This window comes from Brachyhypopomus gauderio, unplaced genomic scaffold (assembly GCF_052324685.1).
Source record: "Brachyhypopomus gauderio isolate BG-103 unplaced genomic scaffold, BGAUD_0.2 sc43, whole genome shotgun sequence".
Lineage (NCBI taxonomy): Eukaryota > Metazoa > Chordata > Actinopteri > Gymnotiformes > Hypopomidae > Brachyhypopomus > Brachyhypopomus gauderio.
The window spans coordinates 1,222,730-1,235,417 of record NW_027506869.1 but is presented as its reverse complement, the minus strand read 5'-3'; the positions used below and the strand labels follow the sequence as shown (position 1 = coordinate 1,235,417).

Here is a 12,688-nt window from a genome sequence, read left to right as displayed (position 1 = left end):
GGTGGGTGGGATCTTTAGTAATGTTGCTGGCTTTCTTCTGAAGGCGGCCAGATTCGGGAGTGGACATCCTATGATCCTCAGCACTGTTCTCACCACCCGGGTCAGATCCTTCTTTTCTTGTACTGTAAAGCTGGAGTACCATATAGTTATGGAGACAGAGGACACTTTCAATTGTGCTCTTATAGAAGTTCACTAGTAGTTGTGTGGGGGGAACCCAGACTGCTTAAGTGTCCTCAGGAATATGAATCTTTGATGGGCCTTCTACAAGGTATGAGGTGTTAAGACTCCAGGTGAGATCAGCTGTGATGTGGAGCCCGAGGCACTTGATGTTGCTCACCCACCACACATCTCCATGTATGTATAGGGAGACATGTGCAGTTATTTTAATTGTTCTGTAGTCAGTGATGACCTCTTCAGTTTTGGTTTGGGAATGCAGAGGGAGTGATGGATGATCTGGAGAAGAAGCTGTTCCTCAGCCTGTTAGTCTGAGTTTTTATTGTCCTGTATCTCCGTCCTGACGGTAGAGGAAAAAAACGTTTGTGTCCTGGGTGGGTGGGATCTTTAGTAATGTTTAGTCTTTAGTAATGTTGCTGGTTTGAGGTGTTATCTGCCCTGAGATGCTTTTCTGCTCACCATGACTGTAGAGGTGCCGTAGCTTTCCTGTCAACCTAAACCAGTCTGGACATTCTCCATCGACCTCTCATATCAACAAGATGTTTCTACCCACAAAACCTTGGGTGCTTGTCTTTAGCGCAGCTTCCTGTAAACTCTACAGCATGAAAGAGCATTGGGCCCGAGTCTGTACCATTATACGCATTCATAATTGCGTATTATTATAATTTGCTGGCCAGACAGCAGCTTCCAGGATGTCAAGAGAATAGCGTTTTTAATCAGGACGCTTATTTACACAAATGTAGACGATGACGAGGAATGACAGAGACACACGTTTAAATACACAGATGCTAACGAGTGCAACATAGGACAATATCAAGGCAGGAAATGAGTGAAACACGCACACTACACATATACTTAAATACATACCCATATACTTGAATCTACTTACACACACCACACACACATATTATATATATATATATATATATATATATATATATATATATATATATATATATATATATATATATATACACACACTACCGTTCAAAAGTTTGGGGTCACCTAGACAATTTTGTGTTCTCATACTTTTATTTATCAAATGAGTTGCAAAATGAATAGAAATATAGTCCAGACATTGACAATGTTACGGTGACAGTCCCGGACCCTTCCCTGTGGGCGTGCCGCTACGTTGTCTGCGTGCTGTTATGTCCATATTAGTACTTCCGTGGGTGTGGGTTGTCCGTGAGCGTGTTCGTAGTATCACCTGTGCCTTGTCTTGAGATCACAAGGGTCTGTGTTAATCACCTATTTAATGTGCGTTCGCGCAGTGTCTTGTGCTCGTCTTTGTCTAAAGTTCATGCCTGTGTAAGCCTCCGAATTTGCGTGCTTGCACCGTTTGTGCTGGGCTTTCCGTGTTTTTGTAATTAAAGTTTATGTTTCTCTGTGAACGTCGTTGTGTCTGTCTCCTCCACAACGCGTTACAGACAAGGTAGAAATAATGTATTTTTTTTTTTTTTGAAATAATTTTCTACTTTAAACTTTGCTTTCGTCAAAGAATGCTCCCTTAGCAGCAATTACAGCATTGCAGACCTTTGGCATTCTAGCTGTTAATTTGCTGAGGTAATCTGAAGAAATTTCACCCCATGCTTCCAGAATACGCTCCCACAAGTTTGATTGGGTTAATGGGCACTTTTTTCGTACCATACGGTCAAGCTGCTCCCACAACAGCTCAATGGGGTTGAGATCTGGTAACTGCGCTGGCCACTCCATTACTGATAAAACACCAGCTGCCTGCTTCTTCTCTAAATAGTTTGTGCATAATTTGGAGGTGTGCTTTGGGTCATTGTCCTGTTGCAGGATGAAATTGGCTCCAATCAAGCGCTGTCCACAGGGTATGGCATGGTGTTGCAAAATGGAGTGATAGCCTTCCTTATTCAAAATCCCTTTTACCTTGTTCAAATCTCCCACTTTACCAGCACCAAAGCAACCCCAGACCATCACATTACCTCCACGTTTGACAGATGGTGTCAGGCACTCTTCCAGCATCTTTTCAGTTGTTCTGTGTCTCACAAATGTTCGTCTGTGATCCAAACACCTCAAACTTTGATTCATCTGTCCATAACACTTTTTTCCAATCTTCCTCTGTCCAATGTCTGTGTTATTTTGCCCATATTAATCTTTTTCTTTTATTAGCCAGATATGGCTTTTTCTTTGCCACTCTGCCCTGAAGGCCAGCATCCCAGAGTCGCCTCTTCACTGTAGACGTTGACACTGGCGTTTTGCGGGTACTATTTAATGAAGCTGCCAGTTGAGGACCTGTGAGGCGTCGATTTCTCAAACTGGAGACTCTAATGTACTTGTCTTCTTGCTCAGTTGTGCAGCGGGGCCTTCCACTTCTCCTTCTACTCTGGTTAGAGCCTGTCTGTGCTCTCCTCTGAAGGGAGTAGTACACACCATTGTAGGAAATCTTCAGTTTCTGTGCTAACCTACTTGCACAAGGGTTTTCAAGGGTTTTCTAAATATCCAATAGCCTCCTTACAGAGTTAGCAAACACAATGTACCATTAGAACACTGGAGTGATGGTTGTTGGAAATGGGTCTCCATACATCTATGTAGATATTGCATTAAAAACCAGATGTTTACAGCTAGAATAGTCATTTACCACATTATAGAGTGTATTTTTGATGCATTTAATGTTAGCTAAATTGAAAAAAAAACTGCTTTTCTTTCAAAAATAAGAACATTTCTAAGTGACCCCAAACGTTTGAACGGTAGTGTATATATATACTGCTCAAATAAATAAAGGGAACACTCAAATAACACATCCTAGATCTGAATGAATGAAATATTCTCATTGAATACTTTGTTCTGTACAAAGTTGAATGTGCTGACAACAAAATCACACAAAAATCATCAATGGAAATCAAATTTATTAACCAATGGAGGCCTGGATTTGGAGCCACACACAAAATTAAAGTGGAAAAACACACTACAGGCTGATCCAACTTTGATGTAATGTCCTTAAAACAAGTCAAAATGAGGCTCAGTATTGTGTGTGGCCTCCCTACAACGCCTGGGCATGCTCCTGATGAGGTGGCGGATGGTCTCCTGAGGGATCTCCTCCCAGACCTGGACTAAAGCATCCACCAACTCCTCGACAGTCTGTGGTGCAACGTGACGTTGGTGGATGGAGCGAGACATGATGTCCCAGATGTGCTCAATCAGATTCAGGTCTGGGGAATGGGCGGGCCAGTCCATAGCTTCAATGCCTTCATCTTGTAGGAACTGCTGACACACTCCAGCCACATGAGGTCTAGCATTGTCCTGCATTAGGAGGAACCCAGGGCCAACCGCACCAGCATATGGTCTCACAAGGGTTCTGAGGATCTCATCTCGGTACCTAATGGCAGTCAGGCTACCTCTGGTGAGCACATGGAGGGCTGTGCGGCCCTCCAAAGAAATGCCACCCCACACCATTACTGACCCACTGCCAAACCGGTCATGCTGAAGGGTGTTGCAGGCAGCAGATCGCTCTCCACTGCGTCTCCAGACTCTGTCACGTCTGTCACATGTGTGAACCTGCTTTCATCTGTGAAGAGCACAAGGCGCCAGTGGCGAATTTGCCAATCCTGGTGTTCTATGGCAAATGCCAAGCGTCCTGCATGGTGTTGGGCTGTGAGCACAACCCCCATCTGTGGACATCGGGCCCTCATACCATCCTCATGGAGTCGGTTTCTAACCGTTTGTGCAGACACATACACATTTGTGGCCTGCTGGAGGTCATTTTGCAGGGCTCTGGCAGTGCTCCTCCTGTTCCTCCTTACACAAAGAAGGAGGTAGCGGTCCTGCTGCTGGGTTGTTGCCCTCCTACGGCCTCCTCCATGTCTCCTGGTGTACTGGCTTGTCTCCTGGTAGCACCTCCAGCCTCTGGACACTACGCTGACAGACACAGCAAACCTTCTTGCCACAGCTCGCATTGATGTGCCATACTGGATGTGTAACGCGGGAGTACTGGGAGGTACTCACCGCGTATAGTGATAGAAGAAAGGTGGATCCAAGTGCCGTTTAACAGCACAACCGCGTTTGTCAGAACAGAACGCGAGTGCGAGAGTTAAAACACGAAACACAACCCAAAACAGACTTGGGAAAACTTGAGGTAGGTCAGAGCGACGCAGGAGATAGAATCTCGAAGAAGAGAAGGAGAGACAGAGAGAGAGCGGCGACGAGACACCTTGTAACTTGGAGAGTGCAACTTCGGGGAATGAAGGAGCAGGCTGATAGCGCGAGGGCAAAACCGAACGAATCAGCAATGATCTGTTTCCCACAGCTTCCTTAAGAAGGCTTCAGACAGCTGAAACAGATCATTGCTGATTACGCCCCGCAAGTCTAGGACTGACTCGGGTGCCCCTCCTGGTGGTGGAGGGAGTGGCATCCGAGCCAGCCCTGACAGGATGAGCCACTTGTGTGGGTTGTAGAGTCCGTCTCATGCTACCACGAGTGTGAAAGGACCACCAACATTCAAAAGTGACCAAAACATCAGCCATATTGGGGGGGTCTTGCTATTTGCCCCTCATTTCTACCTGTTGTCTATTCCATTTGCACAACAGCAGGTGAAATTGATTCACAATTAGTGTTGCTTCCTAACTGAACAGGTTGGTTTCACAGAAGTGTGGTTGACTTGGAGTTATATTGTGTTGTTTAAGTGTTCCCTTTATTTTTTTGAGCAATGTATATATACAGGGTTGCCAACTTTTCAAGATCGCTTGGAGACCGCGGTCAAGCTATCCGCGCCTTTGCGATTCATCCGTGCTTTAAATCTGATTGCACCTATATGCTTGATTTTACGGTATTTCGCTGCTCACCGCATACTAAGGCTGTCTAAGCACAGAGAAACACTTTGATATTATTTAAAGCGCTTTCTCTACATAAATACTTTATTTGATTAAACTAATTTACAGTGTTTTCAATAAAACACTGAACAAAATAGTTTTAATGTCTTTAGTCACCTCTACAGTCATTAGTCTTTAGTCTATTGTAGGGCTCGACTACCAGCAATAATGGAGTATTGCAATGCTGCAAATGTTCAGGGAAGGGTGTTACTCCATGACTATACATGTTTTTCATAAATGTAGTCCTTGTATTTGTAATGATGTTTAAATGCTTGTTTAATTCTGACACTGTGGTTTCCTGTTTGTCTGAATTTTCCCATAATGCCAAAAAAATTCTTCTACCACCCAAGAATGGGTAGCCTTTGTTTATCCCCGGTGCAAATTCTGCTGTACCATTTTTCAAAAATCCACATTGAAGTCTTAATGTTGTTAGGGCTTGGAGATAAATTTCTCAGAAATTGGTTATCAGTTTCTCAGAAATCTCCCATAATGCCAAAACAATTCCACTGGGGTGGAATGGTCAGGGGTATTTTCTTGACTTCATGTAATTTTAACTTCTTCTTCTTCTTCTTTCGGCCATTTTCCTCCATCTGGCTGTCCTGAGTGTCCTCCACTGACACACCAGCCACTCTCATATCCTCTACCACTGCATCCATAAACCTCCTCTTAGTTCTACCTCTCCTCCTCTTGCCTGGAAGTTCCATCCTCAAGACCCTCCTACCAATATACCTCTCCTCCCTCCTCTGTACATGTCCAAACCATCTCAATCTCGCTTCTCTAACTTTATCTCCAAAACATGCTACATGTGCTGATCCTCTAATAAACTCATTTCTGATCCTATCCTTCCTCGTCACTCCAAATGAGAATCTCGACATCTTCATCTCAGACACCTCCATCTCCCTCACCTGTCTCTTTGTCAGTGCCACTGTCTCCAGTCCATACAACATAGCAGGTCTCACTACTGTCCTATAGATCTTTCCTTTCATTCTAGCCGACACCCTTCTATCACAGATCACCCCAGACACTTTATGCCATCCACAACACCCTGCATGCACTCTCTTCTTTACCTCTCTTTCACTTCCTCCATTACTCTGTACCTTCGACCCTAAGTAGGTAAACTCGTCAACCTTCACCAAATCAACTCCTTGTAACTGGACCTGTCCACCATTTGCCCTCTCATTCACACACATGTACTCTGTTTTACTCCTGCTCACTTTCATTCCCCTGCTCTCCAAAGCATATCTCCATCTTTCCAAGCTCACCTCCACCTACTCCCTACTCTCACTATAGATCACAATGTCCTCAGCAAATATCATAGTCCAAGGGGACTCCTGCCTAACCTCGTCCGTCAGTCTGTCCATGACAACTGCGAACAGGAAGGGACTCAGGGCTGATCTGTCATTCCTACCGCACATCTCACTGCTGTCACTCGGTTCTCATACATATCCTGCACCACCCTCACATACCTTTCTGCTACTCCTGACTTTCTCATATAATACCACAGCTCCTGTCTCGGTACTCTATCATAAGCTTTCTCTAAGTCAACAAACACACAATGTAACTCCTTCTGTCCTTCCCTATACTTCTCCATTAACACTCTCAAAGCAAACATAGCATATGTGGTGCACTTAGCTGGCATGAAACCATACTGCTGCTCACAGATCTCCACCTCTCCTCTAAGCCTAGCTTCCACTACTCTTTCCCAGATCTTCAGGCTGTGACAGATCAACTTTATTCCCCTGTAATTACTACAGCTCTGAACGTCACCCTTATTCTTGAAAATCAGCACCATTATGCTTCGTCTTCACTCCTCAGGCATCTTCTGACCTTCCAAGATTCTGTTAAATAACCCAGTCAAAAACTCCACTGCTGTCTCTCCCAAACATTTCCATGCCTCCACTGGAATATCATCCGGTCCAACTGCCTTACCACTCTTCATTCTCCAAATTGCAGCCCTTACTTGAGTCCTGATTCACAACCCCTGTCCAACTTCTCATACATCTTGCTATATGCCTTCTCTATAGCTTCTACCACTGCTCTCTTTGCCTTACATCTCCTTGTACCTCTGTCTACTTTCTTCATCTTGCTGAAAATCCCAATTCTTTTTAGCCAACCACTTTCCTCATTCCACCACCACGACTCCTTGTCTATTTTCCTCTGTCCTGAGGTCACACCAAGTACCTTCCTAGCCACATCCCTCACTGCATTTGAAGTCTCAAATAAAAGAATAATTCATGCTTAATAAAAAAGTACAAAAAGGAATTTGAACTCCTTCATATCAAAGAACTGTAACACAGCACGCGCTGCGGAGCGATGAGGCGGACACAAACGCTGAGAAGAGCGAGATTTAATAAGGGGAATTCCATAATTGTGGTCAACAGGACAGGCAGGAGTCGTAACAGGAGAGCCATGCAAATATTATTATATTTTTCAATATCATATATTTTTGTAACCAGTATACATACATTTTTGTTTTGTTTTTTAATTATTATTTACCTTATATATTGTTTTTATACTTCCTCTCTCTGTCCCTTCCTCTCTGCTGCTGTAATATTGCAAATTTCCCTGTTGCGGGATCAATAAAGGATTATCTTATCTTATATGACAAATACAACGGCATGATGAACACAGAATGAAACGAACAAGGCAGGGAAACAAGAACTGAGAGAATCACAACGGAGACGGAAAATACCAGAACAGCGCTGACTGCGATAATCCACAAAACCGAACAAACCACAAATAACCGACAACGGGCTAGGGAAACACAGGGATATAAGTACACAGGACTAAACTAGACACAGCTGAACACAATGACGACGGGCGTGGCAGACAGAGGGAGACCAGGGTAACCAGAGGCCGTATATATACGGTCTCTGAGGGCAACAGACAAGCAGGGAAGGATAAACGAGCAAGGAACAACACCAACACGAGGAACAGGGACACCGGAGTGACAGCTAGGAGAGGGGGCATAGCCCTACGTGACAAGAACAAAAAAATCCTGCTCTATTGTTTTTTTTTCTTCTTTTAATTATTATATTATTATTGATCTACAGTTGTGATGAAATTTATTCAACCCCCACTGAAATAAAGTGTTTTGGCCAGTTTGACATTGATTTTGATCATTTCAGTCATCTTATTTACAATTATATCAAAGAGGCACTTATAAATTAGACAAACATAACATAATATTTATGATGGAATAACCACAAATGTCTTTACTGTGCTCACATCATTATCAGTTTTATTCAACCCCCTAGTGACATTATTTTTTAGTACTTAGTACAACATCCTTTTCCAGTTATGACAGCTTTCAAGCATGAAGCATAGCTTGACACAAGTGTCTTGCAGCGACCTATGGGTATCTTAGCCCATTCTTCATGGGCAAAAGCCTCCAGTTCAGTCACATTCTTAGGCTTGCGCACTGCAACTGCCTTCTTTAGGTCCCACCAGAGGTTCTCAATTGGATTTAAGTCTGGTGATTGCGATGGCCACTCTAGAATGTTCCAGCCTTTCATGTTCAACCATGCTCAAGTGGACTTGGATGTGTGCTTCGGATCATTGTCCTGTTGGAAGGTCCAACGTCTCCCAAGCCGCAGGTTTGTGACTGACTCCATCACATTTTCCTCCAAGATCTCCTGGTACTGAAGGGAATTCATGGTACCCTGCACACGTTGAAGCTTTCCTGTACCATTAGAAGCAAAACAGCCCCAAAGCATAATTGACCCCCCGCCATGCTTCACAGTAGGCAAGGTGTTCTTTTGTTCATAAGCCTGGTTCTTCCTTCTCCAAACATAGCGCTGGTCCATTGTCCCAAACAGTTCTAATTTAGTTTCCAAAACCTGTTCCAAAACCTTTGTGGCTTGTCCACATGACTTTTGGCATACTGCAGTCGACTTTTCTTGTTCTTTGGAGTCAGCAAGGGGGTGCGTCTGGGCGTTCTGGCATGGAGGTCTTCGTTATGCAGTGCGCGCCTTATTGTCTGAGCTGAAACTTCAGTGCCCACATCTGACAGGTCTTTTTTCAGTTCCTTAGCAGTCACGCGGGGATTTTTCTCCACATTACGCTTCAGGTAGCGCACAGCAGTCGCGGTCAGGATCTTCTTTCTGCCACGACCAGGTAACGTTTCCACTGTGCCCTTTAACTTGAACTTGCGAATGATACTTCCGATAGTGTCTCTTGGAATATTTAACAACTTCGCAATCTTTTTATATCCATTGCCATTCTTGTGAAGAGCAATAACCTCTTCTCTTGTCTTCTGGGACCATTCTCTTGCCTTCACCATGCTTGGAAACACACCAGTAGATGTCTAGAAGGAGCTGAGTATCACAGTCCTTTTAAATCTGCCTAATTGGTGCTTATCATGCTTGATTGCTGCTCGTTGACATCCACAGATGTTTTCAATACCTGATGGAAAACACTGGAATGAACCTCTGTTCTTAGGAGTGGTAGTCGTAAAGGGGTTGAATAATTGTGTCAATGAAGAAATCACAAAAAGGCCATTTAATACTTTATGACAAAAAAAATTGATGCTATCTTAGTTGCATTTAGTTCTTTAACAAGTCCTTGTAAGATTTCATTATGAACACAATTACAAATGTGCACTGAATTCCATAAAACCCTTCGCAGCATTGGGGGTTGAATAAATTTGATCACAACTGTATTTGCGGGCCGCACTGAGTGAGGACGGGGGCCGCCAGTTGCCCATCCCTGGTTTAGACCCTGGCTTAGACTGCACCATCTTTACGGCAATGCGACTTATTTTTTCACATTTCAGTAGTGTCAACCGCGTCGCGGAGGGATCACATGATGAATTAGACCCTCAGCAGTGTCAGTGTGCAACTGCCGTCTCTCTCTTGACTTGTCACTCGTGGGATACAAACAGGGAGATATAATTAATGTGGCATTAGTATGGACAAGGCTTTTCCAGTTTGTGACTACTTGTATTAATAAGTGACATAGCTGCTGTATGTTTTCGTAGTTTCGGCCCGGATTTTCTCTTTACGTCATTCTCTCTGTCAGCTGAGCACTGTCAAAGACTATAAACTATAAACTCTGGTTAAGCATTCAACAGGTGACTCAGGTGACCTTTACCAAGGGGTGTGCCACACAGAAGACAGCCATACCCCCACTTGCTGTAGCTGGTCATGCCCGTAAAAGAGTTTTCCAGAGGTCTTTTGCTCAGCAACCTGATTGTGTCACCATGGTATGTTCCACAAACATGTGTGTGCTGGCATCCAGCCAAAGGGGGGGCAGGAGGGGCAATTGCCACCCCCAACAGAGCCCTTGCCACCCCACTGGAAATGGTCATTTTAAGAGAAAATATGCGTTTCCTTTCATTCATCATTTGTATATGGACCCCTCTGATAAAGCCAGTAGGCATATGGGCACATCCACATGCTTCAAAGTGCTTAGCTCCCAAACCAAGACCTGTAAAAAAAAACCCTTAGGTTTAAATAAATCAATAAACAAAGGACTGGGCTGCAGAAAGACTTTACTGGTCAGTATTGATGAAACAGTTCTCAGGATGCTCTTCCAAAGCATTTGAAAGGATTGGACAGGGCTTTGGAAATTGCTGAGCACATCCGGGACAAACGTTTACAGAAAGCGTTGGTTTCAATGTGTGAAGCTGTAAAAGACAAGATTCATTAGAACTACAGAAAACCTCATGTTAATTAAATGCTTTTAGAATACTGATATAACAGTGTTCTCCTCTCAGAATTCTGAATCATGGACTTACATTCCTGAAGATGATCAGAAGCCTTGCTCCTCTTCTGGACATCAGATACCAGACCAGCATTTTTTCTTGACTTCTTGAAGAACAAACATGAAACAAAGCAAACTGACAAATGAGGATTCACAAAAGTGACAAGAAAAACTATTAAATATTCAACTGTTTCACTGATTTATGGACCAGGGCACATAAAATGATTATTGTAAAACATGATTCCTACCTTCCAGTTAACGTAGATTTTCGGAGCGTTCATCCGAGCAGTAAAAGGGACAACATGCCTTTTCACCACTACAGGCTTCAGACCATAAGTTGTAATTAATTTCTGGATTTCTGCTGAAGTGGGGAACGTGGCTACTGAAGTGTCAAAAAAGGAGCCAAAACTGCTTTCTGCATTGACAGACACATTCTGAGTGCTGCTGATCTCAGAAGCCTTGCTCCTCTTCTGGACATCAGATACCAGACCAGCACGTTGGCTTTTTTTTGACTCCTTGAAGAACAAACGTTAAACAAAGCAAAATGACAAATGAGGATTCACAAAAGTGACAAGAAAAACTATTAAATATTCAACTGTTTCACTGATTTATGGAACAGGGCACATAAAATGATTAATGTAAAACATGATTCCTACCTTCCAGTTAACGTAGAATTTCGGAGCGTTCATCCGAGCAGTAAAAGGGACAACGTGTCTTTTCACCACTACAGGCTTCAGACCAGTTATAAATGTCTGGATGTCTGCTAAAGTGGCTTCTGGGGCGTCCAAAAAGGAATCAATATTGGAACTGCTTTCTGTATTTTCATGGATGTCACTGAAACGCTCAACCTTTTTGGGAGCTGACTGCTTAGACTCCTGAGGAGTCTTCTGAGCAGTTTGTGCCCCAGTGGCAGATGACGTGATGACTAGATGATACCTCATTGTTATGTCTATGACACAAATTCACATTTACATTTATCAGACGCATTCTGTCAAAGCTTATATGGGGTAACAAAAATGACTATTAAAAACCATCAGGTGCTCAAAGCACCTGCCCATTGATGACCGCAATGCCCTTTTAAAGTTAAAGCCTGGTTTATACTTGTCGCGTCGCGAGCGGTGCGACTGCGAGGGTCTTAGTAGCAAGCTTTTAAAGAAGACTGGGTTAGCTAATTTTATGTAATGTTCCATTGTACTTTTCAAATGCAGGGAAATCTAGATTATTTAGACATAAGAACAAAGTATAACATTTATCATACATGACATATGTCTATATTTAGCTCTGTGCATTGTGAAAATGCAGGTTTAACTGGGAAGAAAAGTTTTCGAAGCCCTCATGAATTATTGTTATTAATGTATTCATTAACTTAAATAAGCTAGCTAATTTAGAAGAACTATGGTTAATAAATAAAACTGCCTATGGTAAACCGCTTCGCTGAGCTATTCATGGAACTCCGAATCCGAATACCTCTAGTGTAGGAGATGCTGTCGTCTGGAGATTTCGGGTCTCTTTGTGAGTAAAGTACCGTAGGAGATGCCGTCGTCTCGAGATTTCGGGTCTCTGTGAGTAGTTCCGAAAGCCACGAGCCTTTATATAGGCTACCTCCTTTGTGACGTCATCATATAAATACGCCCGCGCGCGCAGACTGTCCGCATTTGAGTAACATCACGTCAAGCGGATAGTTGGGGACTCGAGCGATATATTTCCATCAGGGCACAATCACAAGCAGAGAAGCTCATTAAGGCTCTAAGTGTTGACACTGGTTTGCTGTATCTCGTCTATCTCAGCCTTTATGATTTTCTCTTCAGCTCTTGAGGATCACTACGGTGTTCCCGCACTTTTTATGTACGCAAACTTGAGAGCTATTTAAGCAATACAACACGAGAGGGAGTGTGTTAGCGCAAATAACATCACGGCTGTGATTTGGTCGTAGGCACGAGGCGAAGGCGAGATCAACTCACTTTTATACAACAGTTTTT

The 12,688-nt window shown here is 43.3% G+C and overlaps 1 protein-coding gene across 1 annotated transcript; it reads right to left on the bottom strand.

Moving 5' to 3' along the window:
* Positions 1-8,075: 8,075 nt before the first annotated feature.
* Positions 8,076-12,299, bottom strand: LOC143486047 (uncharacterized). The gene is made up of 5 exons (XM_076985828.1): positions 12,177-12,299; positions 11,366-11,658; positions 10,958-11,224; positions 10,744-10,816; positions 8,076-10,632 (listed from the first exon to the last, which is right to left on the bottom strand). The coding sequence occupies exons 2-5, from the start codon at positions 11,648-11,650 to the stop codon at positions 10,526-10,528; spliced, it is 732 nt and encodes a 243-aa protein (XP_076841943.1). The 5' UTR covers positions 11,651-11,658; positions 12,177-12,299; the 3' UTR covers positions 8,076-10,525.
* Between the last annotated feature and the right edge of the window lie 389 nt (positions 12,300-12,688).

Bases quoted from the DNA above. Each gene is read 5' to 3' on its own strand.
- LOC143486047 (XM_076985828.1), bottom strand. From the start codon at position 11,650: ATGAGGTATCATCTAGTCATCACGTCATCTGCCACTGGGGCACAAACT. The intron at 10,817-10,957 runs GTAGGAATCATG...TTGTTCTTCAAG, and splicing joins AAATCTACGTTAACTGGAAG to AAGTCAAGAAAAAATGCTGG. The intron at 10,633-10,743 runs GTAAGTCCATGA...TGTCTTTTACAG, and splicing joins TTCTGATCATCTTCAGGAAT to CTTCACACATTGAAACCAAC.